This window comes from Lutra lutra, chromosome 9 (genome assembly GCF_902655055.1).
Source record: "Lutra lutra chromosome 9, mLutLut1.2, whole genome shotgun sequence".
NCBI classification, from domain to species: domain Eukaryota; kingdom Metazoa; phylum Chordata; class Mammalia; order Carnivora; family Mustelidae; genus Lutra; species Lutra lutra.
In genome coordinates, this window is record NC_062286.1 from 119,176,811 (window position 1) to 119,199,542 (window position 22,732).

Sequence of the window (22,732 nt, forward strand, 5' to 3'; positions counted from 1 at the left end):
AATACCATTTCCTGGGCGCCTGGGTGGCTCAATGGGTTAAGCCACTGCCTTCGGCTCAGGTCATGATCCCAGGGTCCTGGGATCGAGTCCCGCATCGGGCTCGCTGCTCAGCAGGAAGCCTGCTTCCCTTCCTCTCTCTCTGCCTGCCTCTCTGCCTACTTATGATCTCTGTCAAATAAATAAATAAAATCTTTTAAAAAATAAATAAATAAATAAATAAATAAAAATAAAAAATAAAATACCATTTCCTACCATGCCAGAATAATTACTGCTTCCAGAGTTCCCTGATAGCTGTCATAGAGAACATGAAAGGAAGGTTGGCCGGTGCTATCAGAGTTGGGTTGGACTTCAAAAGAGAGAAACCAGGACTTACTTAGTGATAGAGGAAAGAGAGAATTCCTCCTACCCCTGTGTAGATAGTACTAACTCTCTGACCTCTTCAGAAATACGTATTTAAACTTTTTTTTTTTTTTTTTTAAGTTGGTTCCACATCCAACATCAGTCTTGAACTCTTGACCCTGAGATCAGGAATTGCATGCTCTACCAACCGAGTCAGCCAGTTGCCCCCCAAATGTATAAATTTTTAACTTAACTCTGTCCAACAAACCTTCATTGAGCTTTGATTCTGTACTAGGTCACAAAGGTAAACAAAGCCCAGTTTTCCCCTTTAGGGGCTTTACACCTTGTGGGGGAAAAGAGACGAGTTAACCAATAGTTCAAGTTCAGTATTATAGACGTCACTTTACTCCTAGAGAGGTATATAAAAATCAGGCTGAAAAGGAGAGAAGAAGGGGTTTTGTCTTGTTTTATCTTATTTGCTAAAGCCTTTTCAGGTGCTGAGCCCTGTGGTGTAGGGCCCAACACCTGGAAAACTGCCTTCCAGCCCCTGCCTCTTCTTTTCAAGGCCAATCTGCCCCTGCTGCAGCGGGAACTGCTGCACTGCGCCCGAGCCGCCAAGCAGACCCCATCCCAGTACCTGGCTCAGCATGAACACCTTCTGCTCAACACAAGTATTGCGTCGCCTGCTGATTCTTCTGAGCTGCTCATGGAAGTGCATGGAAACGGAAAGAGGCCCAGTCCAGAAAGGTGAGCAGAGAAGTGCTTTGTTGTCCTTGCTTTTCTAGAATTACGCTGAGCTTCTCCTTTGCTTGCAAAAGAAAGAGAATTTGATTACTGCGATTATGTGTAGGTATGGATGCAGAATTTCTAGGGTTAGTTTTGCTTTGTCCCAACGTCTGATAGCAGAATGTTTCTCAAATCTGTAGGTGTAGCTTCCAGACACAAGTATTTTTAAAAACTCTTCAGATGATTATGTATACCCTGGCTGAGAGACTCCACTCTAGGGCATTCTATGGGTCCACTGCTCCAGAACCATAAGAAATACAGTCTGGGTCCCCTGAGGGGGCTCAGTCGGTTGAGCGGCTACCTTCGGCTCAGATCATGATCCCAGGGTTCTGGGATCCATCCCTGCCTCAGGCTTCTTGCCCAGCAGGGAGCCTGCTTCTCCCTCTCCCTCTGCCTGCTGCTCCTGCAGCTCCTGCTCTCTCTCCCTATCTCTCTGTGTAAAATGAATAAATAAAATCTTTAAGAAAAAAGAAAGAAAAAAAAAGACCAAGGCATTTTTTCTGATGTGTGAAATCTAATAATAAAGTATAACAATTAATAATTGATGCTTGCTAATGAATCCCTTTTATTTTGATGATTGAAATTGTATTAATTTATTCTGGAAATTCCAGTATGAGTGTCTGAAAGTGTTATTCAAGGAAGTAATATTTTAACACAGTGGAAAATTAAATGCAGTGTGAAAATTGAAGCAAAATGACTGGAAACTGTACTGATTCACAAGTGTATTATGTGAACCGTTTTCCTCCCATGTGAAGAATTGTTTCTTTCCAAAAATGGATGTCCAGAGCAGCAAATTTGACCTCGAAATGTTTCTGAACATAGTTGAGCTCATAATCCTCTGTATCCTGCCACATAAGAAAATGCTATAATCTCTCCTTTGCTTCATGAGGTTGAGGTGTTTCTGCCTGATTGTGGATAGATTTAACCTTTCTCTTCATGCTGGAATAAATCACAGTTTATCTGCCTGGCCCCTGGAGAAATTTCCATTCATGCCTTAGGTCACACGTTTCTTTATTATCTTCCTATTTGTGAAATTGCATAGCACTATACATAACAAAGATTGGTGCTTAAGACATTTTTGCATGAACAGTTGTTGATGGGCTCGGATATGTACTTTCTCGGTTCTTCTACAGGAGGGAAGAGAACAGTTTTGAAAGAGACACAATTCCTCCCGAGCCTCCCGCCAAGAGAGTATGCACCATCAGCCCTGCTCCCCGGCACAGTCCTGCCCTCCCTGTGCCCCTCATGAATCCTGGGGGCCAGTTCCATCCTACTCCTCCACCTCTCCAGCACTACACCTTAGAAGATATCGCAACTTCACACCTGTATCGTGAGCCCAACAAAATGTTAGAACACCGGGAAGTTCGTGAGAGACACCACAGTCTTAGTAAGTGACATGAGCAGCGTGGTAATGCTTTAAATTCAGACTGAATCTTTGGGTTTCTATCCTACTCACAGTTTAAAGCAAAATGATACAATCGTTGCTTTTTTCCACTGAAAAGATAAAACAGTATTGTACATAAAAAAGAATATTAGAGTGGTTGTGACCTTGTTGCTATTATCCTTAATGGTAGAACTGGGATTAAATGCATTTTAGGAAATACATAATGAAATACTTAAGAATAAAAAGGTATCATTTATTCTCAGGGTGCAAAAAAACTAGAGAATGTTGAAACAAATGAGCTAAAATATTAGCGTTTTGGAAATCTGGATGAAGGATATATGAGAATTTGTTATACTGTTTTTGCAATTTGTCTGTAAATCTGGATTTATTTCAGAGTAAAGTGTTCTTAAAATTAAAGATACGAAATATGTGGTCTTGAAAGTGAGAGTGCAATGATGGTTAGTTAGGTCAGAAGGTGAGGCATATCTCAATTTAAATCTTGGGTCTGTGTCCTGGTTGGCTGTGTGATCTTACGCAAGTTGCTTAGGTTCTCTGAGCCTCGGGTTATTAGTTTCTAAAATGGAGATGATACTGCCACTTGTGCTGGGTCATTGTTACATTTGGAATGCCTGGCATATGCATTCTCAGCAACCATTAAATTTAGGAAGAAGCAAAAAACAAACATTACCCAAGATCAGTTTTGAACAAAGCTTATTGTCCTGTCCTCATATAAGTTTACTATAGAAGGTTTCCTTGGAGTAACTGCTGAACAGGTGTCAGAGCAGAGAACCAAAGGGCTGCTAACTTCTGGAGCTTTCCCTGCATTTTGTTTGTGGGGTACCCCATGGAGTAAAAAATTTGCAGCACATTTGCTTGTCCCCATTTGGACTTAGGCTCAGCTCAGCTTGCTAGCACCTTTCAGAGGCATGTATCCTCTGTATCCTATCATAGTAGGACTCTGGCTTCATGCAGTGGTAGCTGAATGGCGAGGGCCGTGACAACAGTGTCAGCTACCAGCATTTATAGGTACTGCTTAGATTGCAGTATATGCCCATCATATGGACCTTATCTCGTGCAATCCTCACAGTCCCATGCAGTTGTTATCCCTTTTTTAGAGATGAGAGGTAAAGGAACTGTGGCCAAAATCTCAGAGCTAGAGTGAGTGCTAGAGACAAGATTCTGACCCAGCTCTCTGATGCCCAAAGCTTGGCAACGTTGCTGATATGCTTCGGCGCCTCCCTTTGCAGCTGTTCTGTATGTTCCAATCCCTTTTCTCCTATGTCCCTCTTTCTGTTAAAAACAGGGCTTGCTGTTGATTTCTTCTGTATTCTTACATACTTTTTAACTAGTTTGATCCATTACTTTTTGAGAAAGAAATGTGCTGAAATCTAGCTGTAACTGCATTGTGGTCAGATTTTCCTTTAATTTCTAACAATTCTAGAACTTTTTTTTTTTTTTTAATCTTGAAATGTTCTATGTGAAAGATCTTCAGTACTCTTCTTCGTGGTTTGTTTTAGGTTTAACCATTTGTCTTCTGGGCTGGTTACAGATTCCTTCATTTTCCCTAGTCCTCTTCAACTCATATGCCCTAGTTCTTAATTCTTACCAAGCCATTTACTCCCTCTCCTTTTTAAACAAATACATTGCAGCCCCTTCCCTTTGCTCTCCGCTCTCCTGAAATGAAAGTTAGAGATACTGTATCCTGTCTTAGACCCATGAGGATAATATATAAGAAATTATTAAAATATGTTAGTGCTTAGGCATGACTTCACAAGAAGATATAATATATATATATATATATATATATATATATATATATATATATATATATATATGCATGCAGGTGCTTACAGAGATACCAGATCACTATCAATACAACACCTGCAAATTTAGACTGTAACAGCTGTGTTATACTAATGATTTCAAGACTTTGAGCAGTGATGTCATATGTGACAGGATTTTTCAAAATAGTGGACAGCTCTTGAGTATACCCTTGATCCACACAGTCATTCCATTCTTGCAAATTTCATTATAAATTAAAACCATACAAAAAATATTTTGTGGGAGGTGCCTGGCTGGCTTAGTCGGTAGAACATGCAGCTCTTAATCCTCAGGGCTGTGAATTCAAGCGCTGTGCTGAGCATAGAGCTTACTTACTTAAAAATATACATATTTTTTGGTAATACAAAGTTGTTTCCAAGTGTTTGTACTGTACCCATTCTAATTAAGGTTAAGTATTTATTTGCATTATGCTGCATCCTTGCCAACATTTAGTATTACCTGACAATTTAATTTTTTTCAGTATATGGATATGGAATACTATCTTAGTGACGATTTTATTTGCACTGTGACTGCTTATAACTTTGAAGGTCTTCACATTGTTTATGTGTTTATGGGCCATTTGTGCTTTTCTGTCTGTGGTTTACATGTTTCTTTTGCCTGTTTTTCTTTTGGGCTGTTTGTCTTTCATAATTGATTGTCAGATTTTTTATATATTCTAAATGTGATTTTTTGTTGTTAATGGTGGTTTTATGTCATTTTGTGGGTCCCACATACCATTGTAAATCATTGCCCTAGTAGTGTGTTCATAGTTGGTATGGATGTGTGTGTATTTACTTGGTAGAATTTTGTTTATTGAATTCTTCCCTCTATCATCAAATTTAATCTCTAATTTCTAATAGGTCTAAATGGAGGCTATCAAGATGAGTTGGTAGACCACCGTTTGACAGAAAGAGAATGGGCTGATGAATGGAAACATCTTGATCATGTACGACTCTTAACGGTGTATAATTTCCTATTACATTTAATTCTTAATATTACCAATAATAATGGAGTGTATAAGCCTGAAGTGAACTTAACCAGAGCCACAGTGTCTCTGCAGTAAAAAGTTGATTTATCAGGGTGCCTGGCTTGCTCAGTCAGTAGAGCATGCAACTCGATTTCAGGGTTGTGAATTCAAGCCCTTCAAGTCCCATGTTGGGTGTAGAGCTTATTTAAAAAATAACAATAATAAAATAAAATAAACTTGATTTATCTGGTACTCCCCTAGCTAGAGAGCTAAGAGTAACTCCTAAACCTTTGTAGTGGGGTAATCACTTCGGGATATGACCAAGCGAAATCATAAAGGATAATGATTAAAAACAGGTTTGTGAGTTCAGGTCGCAGTGTTGCCACTTCCTACCTTTGCGTGATGGGCAAGTTGTTTTTTATATCTTAAAAAAAAGAATACTGTACTACTTAAATTCACAACAGGGACATCTGGATGGCTTAGCTGTTAAGCACCTGCTTTAACTCGGGTCATGATCCCAGAGTCCTGGGATCGAGCCCCATGTCGGGCTCCCTGCTCAGCGGGGAGCCTGCTTCTCCCTCTCCTGCGTCCCCTGCTTGTGTTCCCTCTCTCACTGTCCCTCTCTGTCAAATAAATACAATCTTTAAAAAAATAATAATAAATTCACAGCAGGATGGTTATAATATGTAAGGTGCTTATCACAGGATCTAGTGTGTATGCAAATAAATGGTGCTTCTCCAAAAACAAATGAGAGGGTGGTTTCACCATAGTGTTGAAAGGACTATATTATGGTGAAAGACTCTGGCTCCTTCATCCTGGAAGAATCCAAAAAGTGTTACTAAGACTTTTATTTATTTGACAGAGAGACAGAAAGGGAACAGAAGCTGTTTAAAAAGCTGTTAAGGGGTGCAGGGGTGACTCCAGTCAGTTAAGTGTCCCTCTCTTGATTTTGATTTTGGCTCTGGTCATGATCTCAGGGTTGTGATACCGAGCCTCGGGCTGGGGCTGTGCTGGGCATGGAGCCTGCTTAGGATTCTCCCCACCCCCGCCCCCCTCCCCCGATTAAATAAATAAGTAAAAAGAAGGTTAAGCATGGCTTTCATATGTAGGCTTGATAGGCTAAATCTGTAAGATACTGAAGCCTTCATTCTTTATAGATTACCAGTCCTTAATTTTCAGTATTGGTTATTTGAAAGTCCTAATCTTACTTCTATTTGATTTCCTCTCTGGCTTAGGCTCTGAATTGCATTATGGAAATGGTAGAGAAGACAAGGCGCTCCATGGCCGTTCTGCGGCGCTGTCAGGAATCTGATCGCGAAGAACTCAACTACTGGAAAAGACGGTGTAACGAAAACACAGAGATGAGGAAGACAGGGAGCGAGTTGGTCTCCAGGCAGCACAGTCCTGGGAGCGCAGATTCTCTCAGCAATGGTAAGGGGGAGAGTCTCACTTAAGACGGTAGGGAAGGTTGGCTGCCCAGGTAGCTCAGTGGTTAATTACCCGTCTTTGGCTCAGGTCATGATCCCAGGCTCCTGGGATCAAGTCCCACATTGGGCTCCTTGCTCAGCGGGGGGAGCCTGCTTCTCCCTTGCCTGTTCTCTGTCTGCTGCTTCCCCTGCTTGTGCTCGCTTGCTCTCTCTGACAAATAAATAAAATCTTTATTTAAAAAAAAAAAAAGAAAGACGGCAGGGAAGGCTTTTTGTATTTTCCTTCAAAGGAAGATGGTGCTACATTGTAAAGTTAGAAAGACCCAGGTGATGATGAAGAGTAAATAATTAAATATGTCAAGGATTCGGTACCTGGCATGTTCAAAAAATACTGTCTAACTCGTGGATGATGAGAATATTTGTGATTTTGTTTTTAACTCTCTCTCTATGTGCTAAATGATGATCAAAGAAAGGTTGTTAAAAGTCACCCTGGCTGAATGACCTAGGTACTCTCATGTACATCACATTTATTCTCAGTGGTAGCCCTGAAAATCTAAAAATGTTCTTCCTTTCCCTCCCACTCCCCATCCTGGAAAATACCATTTCTTGACCTCTGTCTGGAGGCCTGTAGTTTGTTTTGTTTTTAAGATTCTATTTATTTGAGAGAGAGAGCCCAAGTATGGTGCGGGGAAGGGCAGAGGGAGAGGGAGAAGCAGGCTCCCCACTGAGCAGGGAGCCTGGCCTAGGCCTCAATCACAGGACCATGGGATCACGAACTGAGTCAAAGGCAGTTACTTAACTGTCTGAGCCACCCTGGTGCCCCTGGAGGCCTTTATCAAAAGTTTTACTATACCAAGCTAGGTTGTCCCATCTTGCCTCTTCTCAGCCTGAAGCAGCAGAGATACAAACAACTATTCTCTCAATCCAGGGTACATGCAGGATGCCGCAGCTTTTTCCTCAAAAGTGCTCTATCTCATTCATCTAGTAATTGAAAATGTCGCCCTCTCCAAAGACAGCTATATGAGGGGCCATCTGTGATTAGACTTTTTTTTCACCCACCCACTATAAGCTCCCTCTTTTCACAAGGAAGAGTGAATCTCTTATTATGGCAGATCTAGCATGTTCCACAGACAACAGCTGTTAGTCTAAAAAAGACTTTAAAAGACAAAGACTTCGATAACCCAAGGACCACACTCCGTACCCCTTCCACAAATCTTAAAAAAAAAAAAGAGAGAGAGAGAGACCCTCTCCATCTGAACCCTCACAAATAGTCCCCATCACAACTTGAAGAAGCATCTATAATTTACCATCCAAATCCAAACCTTGCCCCAGGCAGTCTGCATGTGTTTAGGTGAGCAGCATAGAGGACAGGGTGAGCTGTGGTCCTGAGCTAGCTCTTCTCTAGCCCCCGTGGCAGGTCTTCCTGGGGGCTCTGTGTTACCCTCTGTTCATCTGTTTCAGTATCTTCATTTATGCATAGTATACATATTTTGTATTTTTTTTAAAGATTTTATTTATTTATTTGACAGACAGAGATCGCAAGTAGGCACAGAGGCAGGCAGAGAGAGAGGAAGGTGGGGAGTAGGCTCCCTGCTGACCAGAGAGCCTGATTCGGGGCTTGATCCCAGGACCCTGAGATCATGACCTGAGCTGAAGGCAGAGGCCCAACCCACTGAGCCACCCAGGCGCCCTATATTTTGTATTTTTATGTTACTTTTTATTTCTCTTCTATCGTGTTCATTGCAGTGTAGACAGAAGGCATCGTTCATATCCTCAATAATCATGCAATTCAAAATGTGGACTAGAGCCATTCCAAAAACAGTTTGTTACTGGACCATGATCCTATAAGGGGCCTGCCACAGCATGTACTGGGTGCTGTTTACTTACTTTGGCAAGAGCCCTCTACCTTAAGCAGTGTGCTTAGAGACATGGTGGTTGTGCAGTCTGGCCTAAGTTCACTGTCTCTTTATGGGACCTTTGTGGTTTATAGAGTAGCATTTGGAACAGCACTGTTCTACAGTTCGTCGTGTTCTTGGCATAGCACACAGACGTACCAGTGACTTTTAAATAATTAGATAATTCGTGGTTTATGGGTGTTTTTAGCTTTTTGGGGTAATTCATGTTTTAAATGTTTGGGTTATGCAGAAACCGCTTGTGGATTATTTAAGTGTTTAGTATTTAAGTATATTGGTGATTTTCAGAGAAATGGACTAGAGATTGGATAGCATTATTACTTTCCCCATTTAAAATAATAAAATAAAGGTCCCTGTATCTGAACATTGGTGATTTACAATATTTTCAGGGTTAAATTTGGTTCAGACAACAAGGGATATATTTTGGAATTTTATTTAAGGATGCATAAATAAGTAGGAAAAGCATAAGGAAACTGAAGAAAGTGATCATCATAGAGATCAAGAGAATGGTTTTCTCTGGGGGTTTGGGGTGGAGGCTGTGGGTGATGGAGAGTACAGAGTGAGTGCTCATTGTCTTTACCAGCTCTTCTGAGGACAGGATTGTAGGTCTGACTAGCATCCTTTGAACAGCACTGTGGCTTAACTATTACTCATCTCTTGGGGATTTGGAGTTGCTGGAAGTGTCTGTCTCGACCAAAAGGTTTATGGATGTTCACTTAATAGTTTTTTCAGCAAACCATGCATTAGTATTTTTATGAACTTGTTAGTCATCTAATCCAAATCCGATGAGTTTTAGAAACCATGAGCAGACAGTGAAAGTAGTGTAGTTACTGAAAAAGTAAAAAAATTTATCCAGAACTGAAAGGCAGTATTCCAACTTGAACCAGTCTACGAATTAAAACAACACTGTGGAAGAAACAAATATCCGTATCATGAAAGTTAGAAGACAACTAACTCTGAAGGAAAGTCATTTTAACTTCGAATTCTGTGTTAGACCTGGGGCTCCTGGACGTTGCAGTCAGTTGAACATCCGACTCCACTTGGCTGGTCTGGGTCTCAGTCATGGTATCAAGCCCCACTGTGGGGCTCTACACTGGGCGTGGAATCTTGAGATTCTCCTCCTCCCCCCTCTGCCACTCCTTCCCAGTTTCAAGGACATACTCTGTTTCTGTCTCTAAAATAATTGAATAGATCTTTTTTAAAAAATTCTGTACTAGACCAAAACCATTAAATGTTTGATTAACAAACTGCAGTTTTTAAAAAAAAATGTACTCAGTTTCAAAAAATGTACTCAGTTATCAAAATGATGACTCAGTTGGTTAGGCATCGGGCTCTTGGTTTAATCTCAGGTCATGATCTCATGGCCCCTGAGATTGAGCCCCATGTCGGGCTTTGTGCTCAGTGGAGAGTCGGCTTGATGGTTCTCTCCCTCTGCCCCTCTACCCACTAGTGTGCACTTGCTCTAAGTAAATGTTTTTTAAAAATGTACCTCTGTATTGCCCTTTATCATGGTATCTACCACAGTTGAGTAGGATATACCCTAAAAGAGGGAAGTAAATCAGAGTGAAAGACATGGAATTTATTAAACAGGACCCATCTTAAGATCGGAAGGAGGGGTACCTGCCTGGCTCAGTTGGTTAAGCAGCTGCCTCCGGCTGAGGTCATGATCTCAGGGTCCTGGGATGGAATCCCAAGTCTGGCTCCCTGATCAGCAGTTAGTCTGCTTCTCCCTCTCCCTCTGTGGTCTCTTGCTCTCTCTTTCAAATAAATAACAAATCATTAAAAAAAAAAGAGAGAACAGAAGGAAATCCCTAACCTGGTGAGGGAGGGTCATAAGCCTCAGGGTTTAGCAAACCTAGAAAGCATTTAAGGTTGGAATAGCCTGAAAGCTTGCTGGAGATTTCAAGAAAATGAAATTTAAAAATATTTATACAATAGAAAGATAAGTTGAGGTTGAATGAGAAATAATTACATGAGAAATTTAGCACCTGACTAAACAAGGCAGTTATTAACTCTAAAAAAGGGTGGGGGGGCTAGGCGCCTGGGTGGCTCAGTTTGAGCGACTGCCCTCAGCTCAGGTCATGATCCGTGAGTCCCAGGATTGAGTCTCACATCGGGCTCCCAGCTCCATGGGGAGTCTGCTTCTCCCTCTGACCTTCTCCCCTGTCATGCGTGCACGTGCTCTCTCTCTCTCTCTCAAATAAATATATAAAATCTAAAAAAAAAAATTTAATAAAAAATAAAAATGGGATCAGGAAGATATAAAGATTCACAGAATCTGAACCACATGACTCAGCTGTGATAAGCATTTACATTCAGTACTGTGAATGTTGACTACTAGTGTAACACAATTTGAGTATCTCTGTCTGAGGGAGTGGAAGGGGAAGAAATTGTGAATGTATCTGGGGTGATGTGGGGGTGGCAGTTAAAAGAGTGAAATGGCTGGTCAGTCAGTAATGCCCACAGTGGAAAAATCTGGATGTAGCAATACTGGAAGAAAGAAAGTTTACCAGTGTTACAATAGAGAATACATAAGATCGGCAGAGAGGTGGTCCTCCCAGTATGGTTTTGAAGACTTCACTTATGAACCCTAGATTCTAAATCAGGCACTTTTCTTGAGTGTTTAGTCCTGGGTGCCCGTTAGATTCCATGCCCTGGCCCCTGTCAAGATTCTGATTTAATTGAACTGAGATGGGAACTGGGCTTCCAGAGTTGAGAGCATTGCTTTATATATCCCAAAACAGTCTCATGGGATCATCATCATCATTTTTAGTTGAAATTACATGGCTCATTGTAGAAAATACAGAAACTTAGAAAGAAATCTCTTAGAAAGAAATTTATTAGCTCCTCATCCCACCCTGAAGAATTTTGAAATATATCTGAGAATCCTGTTACAGCTTTGTATTATTTCTTAGAAAATGTAAGTTCATATTAAGCCTGTTCTCACATCATTAAAGATTTTACAAATATAATTTCAATAACTGTACAACGTTCTACCTTGTAAATATAATTTCTTTATTCCATTTTTGCTGTTGAACATTATCTCTTTTTTGTTTGTTTTATTTTTGTTCTTCAGTGAGTAAAGCAGTATTTAAAATCTTTATATGTAACAATTTTTCAAACTTCTTGAATCTTTCCCTTAGGATATATATTCTTAGCTATAAAATTAATAGGTTGTGAATATAGTCATTTTTGTTCATTTGATCTTGGTTTGATTTTTTGTTTGTTTGTTTTTTCCCCCATCCCATCTTGGTTTGTTTTGATGGATGAGATAGCTAATATTTATGGAATTAAATCCATCACTTCCTTTTATATTTTGTTTCTTGACCTTGATCCCCATCCAGTGTACAACAGATACATCTGTATTATATTCAAGACTTTGTGTTTGGGTATTAGCTATCTAACTTAAAATTTCCCAACTTGTTTAAAGTTTCCTACCAGCAAATAATGAATACCCATCCTTTAGATAGTGAAATGATATAATTATCTGATACTCCATTTTGTTAAATACTCCAGTTTTCTTCATTGATCTTTCCGACTATATTAGTTAATAAGTTTATCTGGGCTCTTAACTGTGTTCTAGCCAGTGTTAAACCTTTCACATGTACTTTCAAAGCTGTTGAGTTATAAGAACTGCTATTACATTCTTTGATAGATGGCAAAACTGAGGCTTAAATAAATTAAAAAGTTGGCCAAAAGTGGTCTCATTATTAGTAAATCAGGATTGTTAAGTATGGCGTTCCAGAACCAGCACACACTTTTTAAGCCATTAGGTTCTACCGCTTACCAGTGCCATATCAAACTTTTAATAATTACAGCTTTAGTATGTGTTTTAATATCTGGTCGTGTTAGACCCACTTTTTTTTCCTTGGGTATTTTAATTTGTTCTCTAAAATAAGATTCTTTTGTAAAAACGGCGAGCAATTTGGAAACCTATAAATAGTGAAAATCCTGCTGCCACTGCACCTTTTCTTTCCTGCTCCCCTAGGCTCACTTATTAGCAAATTAGTCTATTCTTACAGAATTTTCTGTACATATACTTAAAGAACATTTTTCCCAATTTTTTATTTTGAAGATTATCAGGCACATAAAAATGTTAAAAGAGTACACATTTTGTACTGTACCTAGATTCACCTTGTTTTTCACATTTTGCCCTGTTTGCTTTACCCCATTATAGATGGGTAGCTAGGTAGGTACACTCTCCCCCAAACCATTATGACACTCATCTGTAAATGTTTTATTCTATTTCTCCTAAGAACCAGAGCATTCTGCTATATAACCACAGTACCATTTGATAGCCCATTTCTAACCAGTTATTTGCATTATCTGTCTTGCCTTTATTACAGTAGCCTCTGAGACTCTATTTTTCTTACTGAACCAGCTAAAAATCCTAATTTCTGTCCCTTTCTGAATTAAAGGTATAAAAACAGTTATTCTGGCTTCTGGAAATACCATGAAAATGTCTCTAGTTTCCAGCTGTGTTCTGAGTAAGTGGAGAAATTCCTTTAGGGTCAAATACCTCTTACCTTATACATCTGTCAGTGAAATAAAATACTGGGGACTGCGCAGATGCAAAAGATAGAACCAGGGCATGTGATAACTGAAACGAAGTGGTTTTTTCTTGGTTGGTCAGACATGACTTCGCCCACATCCCCACAAGTAAACAAGTGTTTCTTCTGTCATTTAATACCAATGGTAGCTTGTCTACATGCTCAAACCTTTTTTCTCACTGGTTTTCCTAACTTAAGATTCCACTGAAATTGATCCACTACCTTCTTTAGCTTCTGTCACATTGATTCTTCTGATTCTAGATTTTTCCCTATATTTATTTCATGAGTCTCATCCTTGAGTCTCTAGGTGTTAGACAAATGGCTCCGTGAATCAGGAACCTCACCCTCGTTGAAGAGAGCCCTTCTCTTTGCCTTTTATTGACAGTAGTAGTGCTTCCTAGAGAGCCCAGTGTCACAAAAAGTATTAGTATTATCAGTATTTTAAACCTAAGGGGTTCTTTCTTGGGTTGATGAAAATGTTCCCAAGAACTAGATGGTGAGGATGGTTGTACAATATTGTGAATGTACTAAATGTCAATGAGTTACACACTTTAAAATGGTAATTTTAGGGGCGCCTGGGTGGCTCAGTGGGTTAAAAGCCTCTACCTTCCGCTCAGGTCATGATCTCAGGATCCTAGGATCAAGCCCCGCATCCAGCTCTCTGGTCAGCAGGGAGCCTACTTCCTCCTCTCTCTCTCTGCCTGCCTCTGCCTACTTGTGATCTCTCTTTGTCAAATAAATAAAATTTTTTAAAAATTAAAAAAATAATAAAATGGTAATTTTATTTGTATCTTACATGATTTTAAAAAGCCTCATTTTCCCCTCCTAGCTCTCCAGGGAATATAGAAGTGGGTTCTTTGTGCTGATAGCTCCTGGAATACGAAAGATTCCCTCCCTTTCCCAGACCAGTTTAAATCCAGTTGCCAGGCATTCTCAGGAGTAGCCATTTTATAAAGCTCCTCTAGCAAACATTTCATGCCAGGCTGCCCTCTCCTCCCATACTGACTGTTCCCCTGATTCCTCTTTGCACCATGGATGGTGAGTATCGAGAGCATAAAATCTGCTTTTCAGATCAGCCTCAATGTAAAGCATAAGGAAATGAGGAAGTCTACTGGGATTGACTCATTAAAAAAAAAACTCAATGGACCCACTTCTTATAAAGTATTATATCTTAAAATCACAATAAACATTGTGTGTGTGTGTGTGTGTGTGCGTGCGCGCGCGCGTGTGTGTGTGCGTGTAAAACCCTTCACCCTTATGCCCTTCCCAACAACCCTCAGGGGTGCCTCTTTGGGGTATACTTGAAATGCACTGTTCAGATCAGAGTAGTTTCTTTACTACTTCGCTTTTTATTTGTTTATAAGCATTTTAAGAAGTTTTAAAAGAAGCCTCCTTAAATCACATGCAAAAGCTCAGAGTTGCCCCGCCCCAAAAAATCCAGAGTTGCTAAGAAACAAAAGCTATGTTCTCTGACATGTCTTCAGAACAGTTGATGGAGACCTGTACATGATGGGGTGGTTAAATTGGATAGGGATACCCACACATATCTGTTCACTTAAGTACCTGTCTGTAGCTGTATTTACATTTTAGGGAGTATCTTAAAAATACATACATGGTTATAGGGAAAAAATAAGGACATACAGATAAAAGAAGAAAGTGAAGATCACTTTTAATCTTACTTTTTTTAATTGAAATACTGTTACTGTTTGAGGTGGGCGTGTGTGTGTGTGTGTTTTAGAACTAAACATTAACTGTACTTTTTATAATCTTGATTTTATTCCTTATCAGAATGTTCGTTGCACTAAATGAAGATATATCTTTGAATCTTTCTAAGAGGCGAAAGAGAGGTTTTAACTCCTAGCAGATTTTTCATTAAAATTTTCCATAAAAATAAAGCATGTTGGTTATAGACCGCTTCTGACCCTGTTCTGTTTATTCCTTCTGTAGATTCGCAGCGAGAATTCAACAGTAGGCCAGGAACAGGATACGTACCTGTGGAGTTTTGGAAAAAAACTGGTACGTATTTGTCTGCTTCTAGGTCGCACGTACTCACTAATTTGTGTGAACATGGAGTGCATGTTTCGGGGAAACGTGGATGGCTCATTACTTTCTCCTCAGAACTCTAGGCTCCTGCCTCTCCCCTTCCAACTTTCGCATACACCTATACTATGTCTCATGTCACTTTGCAGGTCAAGAGTTAGGTGGACTAAGTCCCTTGCATACTCTTCTGCTGGGTCATCCGTAGGCGTTAAATAACCAACTTTTCCTTCCCTATTTATATGCCTTATTTCTGAGCATGTAGCTCAGTTCATTTCTGCCTGTTATCTTCACTCGAATCTACACACATTCTGTTCACACACGATCACATTTGGTTCATTCTGGCCTTGGAACAGCCCTCCACTCTTCCTTTCACCCTCATTGTTCCCAGCTTTGTCAGGACTGTTCTGCATGGGCCTCATTTTCTAGAAGACTAAAAGGAGAGTGGGTCTGCCTCTTGTGGTAAGATAGTGGGTGAAACTAACATCATGTTCCTAATTCTATCTTTGTCCAGACACGACTTCTTTTCCTTCTAGACTCCCTTTTCCAGGATCTTTTTTTTTGTAGTCCAGTATAGTTATTTTCTTAAGATAAAATTTACTTATGCAAAAGTTAATGCTTGTCCTTCATAAAGACTCTTTAGGGAGCATCAAGATCATTATAAACAAATGGACAAAAGGTATGAACAAATTGTGAGGAAATACAAATAAGCATACTGCAGAATGTTTATTCGACTGGCAGTGTAGGAAAATGTAAGATAAAGCAGCCCTGGTCGATTAGGCCCCAGAGTCTTTATTGACATATATTTATTGACCTGTTTTTAGGGGAACTTGCTGATGACTCTGAATAATTCATTAGTGATTTATATATGAAAGTATTAGGTGTGACCAACCTTGAGTATGTGCAGAGCTTTTTAAGATTTTATTTTACTTTTTATTAAAGATTTTATTCATTCATTAGAGAGTACGAGAGAGAGCATGTGCTAGAGGGTAGAGGGAGAAGCAGGCTCCCCACTAAGCTGGAAGCCTTACGTGGGGCTCAGTCCCAGAATCCTGGGACCATGACCTGAGCCACCTAGGTGCTCCAGGATTTTATTTTTAGCGTGGGGCTCGAATTCACAACCCTAAGGTCAAGAGTTCACAGCCTATTGACTGAGCCAAGGTAGATGCAAATTCTTACAATCTTTCTTATTTCATGTCTTTGAATTCTTCCTCTCAAAAGCATATAATCCAGACTTAGCCACACAAATTGTTGAAAAAAACAAAAATATGTATAAAGATAACCATTTTTAGTATATTCTGTGTGAATTTATAGGGTGACACCACAAAGTATTATTTTGCCATTAAAAATAATTTGGGGGCACCTGGGTGGCTCAGTGGGTTAAGCCGCTGCCTTCGGCTCGGGTCATGATCTCAGGGTCCTGGGATCGAATCCCATGTCGGGCTCTCTGCTCAGCAGGGAGCCTGCTTCCCTCTCTCTCTCTCTCTCTCTCTCTCTCTGCCTGCCTCTCCGTCTACTTGTGATCTCTCTCTGTCAAATAAATAAATAAAATCTTTAAAAAAAAAAAAAATTTGGAGGGCTCTTTACGCCATCTTTCCTTGCCGCCATTGTGGTGCGCATGAATGTCCTGGCAGATGCTCTCAAGAGCATTAACAGTGCTGAAAAGAGAGGCAGACGCCAGGTTCTTACTAGGCCATGCTCCAAAGTCATCGTCCGGTTTCTTACTGTGATGATGAGGCACGGTTACATTGGCAAATTTGAAATCCTTGATGATCACAGAGTGGGGAAAATTGTTGTGAACCTCACAGGCAGGTTGAACAAGTGTGGAGTGATCAGCCCCAGATTTGATGTACAACTGAAAGATCTAGAAAAATGGCAGAATAACCTGCTCCTGTCCCGCCAGTTTGGTGTCATTGTACTGACAACGTCAGCTGGCATCATGGACCATGAAGAAGAAAGACGAAAACACACAGGAGGGAAAATCCTGGGATTCTTTTTCGAGGGATATAATACATACATGCAAATAAAACGCCTCAATGGAAAAATAATAATAATAATTTGGAGGTACCTGGATGTCTCACTTGGTTAAGTGTCCGACTTTCGGTTTCATCTCAGGTCATGATCTCATGGGTTGTGGGATCAAGCCCTGAGACAAGCTACACACTCAGTGGGGAGCCTGCTTGAAAATTCTCTCCCTCTGCCCCTCTCCCTCTTCACGCTGTCTCTCTAAATAAGCCTTAAAAAAATAATAATTTGGGAAACTATATAGCAGCTTGGAAAAATCTTTGTAGTTGGAAATGGGGAAAGCTTTATTATCAAGAAGTGGAATAGGATTACGGGAAATGAAGAAAGCAGTTGTTAAGGTAGAGAGAAATACTACCATGCGTAAGATTCCTTGATAACTAGTGATTTCCTGCTTGGGAGGTACCATTGGTTAACTATGGTTAAGAGCTAAACTTTGGTGTTGAACTGGCTGGATTTGAGTCCTTCCTCTGCTGTGGTGTTGTCTGTGACCTTCGGTGACTTTAGCAAGGTAGTTATTCAAACTGTGGCTCTTGCTGATTGACCCTTAATTTGAGAGGATAAAATATACGTCAGGGAGTTATTATGTTGATCAAGACACCTCTCTGGAAAATAATGAGAGTTTTGTGAAGGGTAGCAATGGTGGGTCACAGTGAACCTGTGTAGGTACCAAGAGTAAAGGAAGCATGGAGTTCACTGTCAAGTCAGCTCAGCATCATCCTTGTCCTTTGAAGTGAAAACAGATTTTCTTAAAGGCTGGAGTGATAAGATGAAAAGATGTAGGATGGCATCCTAGAATACTTTATTTAGATCTTCTTTGAGCCAAGCCATAAAGGAGGCTTAGGCTTTTGGGTTTTCTAGTCTTGTGGGCCCAAAAAGGTGGTCACTCACATTAGGTCTTGGAGATGAGACTCAACGCATAGTGTATGCCATTTGGAGTGTCCATTCTGTGGAAACCAAGCAGGATGGTGGTGATGGGAGGAAGTGATCAGGAACCAAGTGGGGTAATATCAATTATGGACAGAGCTTTGGAAGCCCAGGCTCCTGGCATGCCCAGATCTGTACCCCACGTTGCTCTGCTGTTCATTCTTCTATACCTAACTGCCTCCTGGCCATTTGTACCTGCATGTCCCAGACGCACTTCAGTCTTCTCACTTGCCTCCACATGGCATTTTGCTTAGTACCTGTTTCGTTTCATAGCACTGTCATTCTTCACCTTCACCTCCAGACCCTTAGGTGCTGCCAGCCTCATCCTACCTCATCCTTTCCTCCATGCCACTTGCACCTACCTGAATTCAGAGTCGCTTCTGTCAGCTGGATTTCTACTGCCCCAGTGTCTTGCAGGCCGTCTCTGCCTTCAGGCCTTCCTCCGTACATAGAACCCTTCAGGAGTTCATGTTTTCTTTAGAAGAAAAGCCAAAATCCCTAGCATGGGTTGTAGGACTTTGCAGGTACCATTTCCACCTACCATCTCAACCAAGATGCATTTTCTTGATCCTCCCTGCCACTTACAGAGCTGACCACTTTTCTCCTTGGAACTCTATCTCTTGTACTGACATATATTATGGATCCCAAGACACCTGTGTACTTGATCACAAGCAGGTGAAAAGGACTACGTCCTAGTCCCCTCGGTATCCCTAGCCCTTAGCATAGTGCCTCCCACCATCTACAAACCCAACAAATGAGTACATAAACAGACAAGTGAGTATAAGAACAAAAGTGAGTGTGTATGTCATATGTTAAACCTTCTGTATTTTTGGAAAAGTCCTCTTGTTTCAGCTCTGTGCCTTCTTGCAAGTGGTAGGGAGTGGGAGGGAAAAGATTTCTCGGCCAGTTGATTTTACTGTCACTTTCTTCTAGAAGAAGCTGTGAATAAGGTGAAAATTCAGGCCATGTCAGAAGTACAGAAAGCCGTTGCTGAGGCAGAGCAAAAAGCCTTTGAAGTGATTGCAACGGAGAGAGCTCGGATGGAGCAAACCATAGCGGACGTCAAACGACAGGCTGCAGAAGATGCCTTCCTCGTCATAAATGAGCAGGAAGAGTCAACAGAGGTCAGAGTTCTGTTACCCCTGGGGGCCGGGGAATCGGGCAGGGGGGTGGTGCGGTGGTGGCTGGGGCTGAGGCAGCTGCAGTCACCTAGCCCGCTGTTTCCTTAAGTGCTAGGCAGTACGACAAAAAGGGCAGCTCTTGAACGAGATGACATCATTTTATCTATCAAGTACCAGAAGAATTTTGTTTCTTAGTTGTTATATTCTTATATAAAGTAGGTCATTGTGTCAGTTTCAATTTTGAAAACACCCTGAAGACAGAGTTTGTGGATTTACATAATTTTGATGACCACCTTTGACTAGTGGGCTCTCCATGAGGAGGAGACACAGAGTTAAGTGCATGTTGCCTCTTTGATCTTCACAGTGATCCTATGAGGTAGGTATTGTTGGGTTCCAACTTTACAAAGAGGAAACTGTGGCTTAAGGAATTTCACTGATGGAATCCCTTAGTGCTGAAGCCAGGGTAGGGGTAAGGAGATGCAGGGCCCTATAGCATTTGGTCTGTTGATAGGTCTTTTAGGGATTGAACTGACAGATCAGGCAGACATGCCCACCTCTCCAAGACCCAGGGCCCAGCACACAGTTTGTTTCTACTCAGGACACTTGTACCAGTGAGGACGAAAGTAAAACTGAAAAGAAAAAAGCAGATGACAAAAACATCGTTAACAGTCCTTTGGAATATAATAAAGCTATTCTGTAATTTTCCTTTCAGTCATTTTCCGGCTTTGAGATAAACTTTATGTCCTGAAACAAGCCTGTTTCTGAAAGTAGGCAGATCCATGTACCAATTAAGACATAAAGAACTTGGGGTTTTTTGTTGGTTCTGTTTAAACAGCAGAAATGTTGCTGTCTCACTCTGTAAATGACACTTTGCGGTATAGTAGTGCCAGGCCTAGCAGGTGAAGAGGAACATGACTAAGTATCACGTGGCCCTCACGGAGGATGTGGGAAAGTTCCTCATTGTAGCACCCCAACAAGGACTCTGAATTGTGGGAAAATAGTTCCATTGACCCTCTTCTTGTCCTCCCCTCCTACTTTTCCTTTGGAATTGTTTTTGAGCAGTGACCTCCCTGTTTCTGTTGTGCATATTTAATTCTCTGTCTGTAGCCATCCGCGTCTACATCAGTATCCATTCATATTTACCTGTTTTTATATCTGTTTATCTTCAACTGCATCTGCCTCCAAAAAAGGAGGGGAACGTTTTGGCTAAGAGCATGAGTTCTGGATCTAGACTGTGAGGTTTAAATCCCAGCTCTCCAGGGGCGCCTGGGTGGCTCAGTGGGTTAAAGCGTCTGCCTTCGGCTCAGGTCATGATCCCAGGGTCCTGGGATCGAGTCCCGCATCGGGCTCTCTGCTCGGCAGGGAGCCTGCTTCCTCCTCTCTCTCTGCCTGCTTCTCTGCCTACTTGTGATCTCTGTCAAATAAATAAATAAAATCTTTAAAAAAAAAAAAAAAAATCCCAGCTCTCCATTTATAGCATTGTGCTGTGAAGGTCCTATCATTTTTAACAGTGGACAAAGTGACCTGCCAGTGAGGCTCACACCGGCACCCATCCCAGCAAACTCTTTCCACAGTGGGGGAGGGATAGAAGCTATGGGTTAGTTTGCATTGGGCCAGAAGGGATGAATTCGCTTTATTTTCATCCAGAAAATTCTGCATGAAGTCCAGCAGGCATTTCTGGGGTTTCTTCTGAGAAGTGGTGGGGTATAATGGCGGGAGCCCAGAACGGGAGGTTAGGAGCCCTGAGTTTTAGTCCCGCTTCCCCCCACACGGACAGCATTCCCTAAGGACTCCCATTTCCTTCTCTGTATAGCGAGTGTGTAGCAGCCCCTGTCCTGCTGGTCTCATAGTTTTGACAAAATATAATGAGATCGAGATTATGGTTGTGGAAGTGTTTTTAAATGGCATTGTACTGTGTAGACAAAGGATTTTGTTACGATGTAAAACCATATGTATATAAGCTGGGGCAGCTCCTGCTCTTGCCAGACCGCGGCGGCCTCTGAGGCCAGACTCCACGAGTCTCCCCTGTAGTGCCTCAGGCAGAGGGATGGAGTGAGGAGTCCCCTCATCTCTGCCACGGGGCACCTGATGCTCTGAGCCTGGATTTCCTTGCCAACCTAATGGGCTAGCAGTTGATTATAAGATGGAGAGTCATTTCTCCTTTGGGCCAGCTTCACAATAAGGTCAAGGGGGACTGGGAAGGGTCCCAGGGGTTTTGACAAGTCCCAGGCCATTTTGATACAGGTAATCCCCAAGCCACACTTACAGAGTACAGGTATCCCTCACTTTTTTTTTTTTTTTAGGATTTTATTAATTTATTTGACAGAGAGCACAGATAGGCAGAATGCAGGGAGAGAGAGAAATAGACTTCCCGCGAGTAGGGAGCCTGATGCGGGACTCAGTCCGAGGATCCTGGCATCATGACCTGAGCCAGAGGGCAACTGCTCAACTGACTGAACCACCCAGGTGCCCCATCCCTCACTTTTTGAAAGTTCACATTATGCCTTTGCTTTTACAAGAGGCCTGTGTTAGTATCTATTCTCACTTGCTGAAAGAAATCTGAAGAGGCTTTCACTTTAATGAGAAAAGGCAAAAAGCAAAAATAGCGTTCAGCATTTGCTATGCGGAGAGCCCAGCACATGCCCTGATCAGCAAGACTGGCCCCGCCAAGCTCCTTCCCCAGGAACTCCACTCCCTGCGGCCGTCTGTGAGAGCCTTGAACTGGGCCTGTGAGCATCTGTGTTCTATCTCAATTTATTTTATGCATCCATTAGCAAAATGTGTCTTAAGGAAAAGCCTAAGAGAAAATTATTTTTTGGGTCTGGGAACACTCAAAATTTTTCCATATAAATTAATGCTAATTGTTTCTCCACTTCACACCATTTCAGCTTATGAAAGGTTTCATAGCAAGGCTCCACTTCCAGATAGCAGGGGAACCTGTAATAATGGCAGGGACTGATGATCTGTGCTTAACAGAGGAAATTCTAGAATCCCCATTGTGACTTCCCTAGCCAGTAAACTCAGAAGGTTTATAACCTTCTCCTGCTAGCTACAGAGGACTCTTCAGCCATAAGGGTTGTTCCAGCCTTGCAAAGTGCTGGTCTGAAGCATGACCACAACAATAATATACCTTTTGCCTTATATCTTGGCAAAAACCTCATAGCTGTCGGGGAAAAAAAGACAACAGGAAAAATAATTATTATAAATGTATAATGGCAGCCAAGGTGAGAGCACTCGTGGTTTACTACTCTGTCCTGGTTTGAGATGCTCTTGCAGGATTGGACAGAGAGGGAGCAGAGGCTCTCCCATTCGGCTGGGGCTGACCACAGGGCTGACACATTGGCCTGTGTGTCCACGGCGGCCGCATGTAGGCAGTAACCACCTGATTTCTTCCCCACAATGTTCTGCCAAAGCATCATTTGGATTCAGCCTATCAGA

The 22,732-nt window shown here is 41.4% G+C and overlaps 2 protein-coding genes across 8 annotated transcripts in view; both read left to right on the forward strand.

The window, feature by feature from the left end:
• The window catches only part of CBFA2T2 (CBFA2/RUNX1 partner transcriptional co-repressor 2), a 162,342-nt gene that overhangs the window by 133,309 nt on the left and 6,301 nt on the right, over positions 1–22,732 (forward strand). The window contains exons 5-11 of one of the 7 annotated variants that reach the window (XM_047744978.1): positions 884–1,086; positions 2,259–2,512; positions 5,191–5,276; positions 6,533–6,728; positions 13,056–13,124; positions 15,135–15,203; positions 19,107–19,297. In XM_047744978.1, coding sequence (XP_047600934.1) covers positions 884–1,086; positions 2,259–2,512; positions 5,191–5,276; positions 6,533–6,728; positions 13,056–13,124; positions 15,135–15,203; positions 19,107–19,297 — 1,068 coding nt within the window. The remainder of the gene's footprint in view (positions 1–883; positions 1,087–2,258; positions 2,513–5,190; positions 5,277–6,532; positions 6,729–13,055; positions 13,125–15,134; positions 15,204–19,106; positions 19,298–22,732) is intronic. The other 6 variants (XM_047744979.1, XM_047744980.1, XM_047744981.1 and 3 more) reach the window with 6 other exon arrangements.
• LOC125108825 (40S ribosomal protein S15a-like) lies at positions 16,792–17,313 on the forward strand (the record flags this gene model as incomplete). Its single annotated transcript, XM_047745166.1, has 1 exon — positions 16,792–17,313. A coding segment is annotated over one exon (522 nt), but the record flags the coding sequence as incomplete, so codon positions are not given.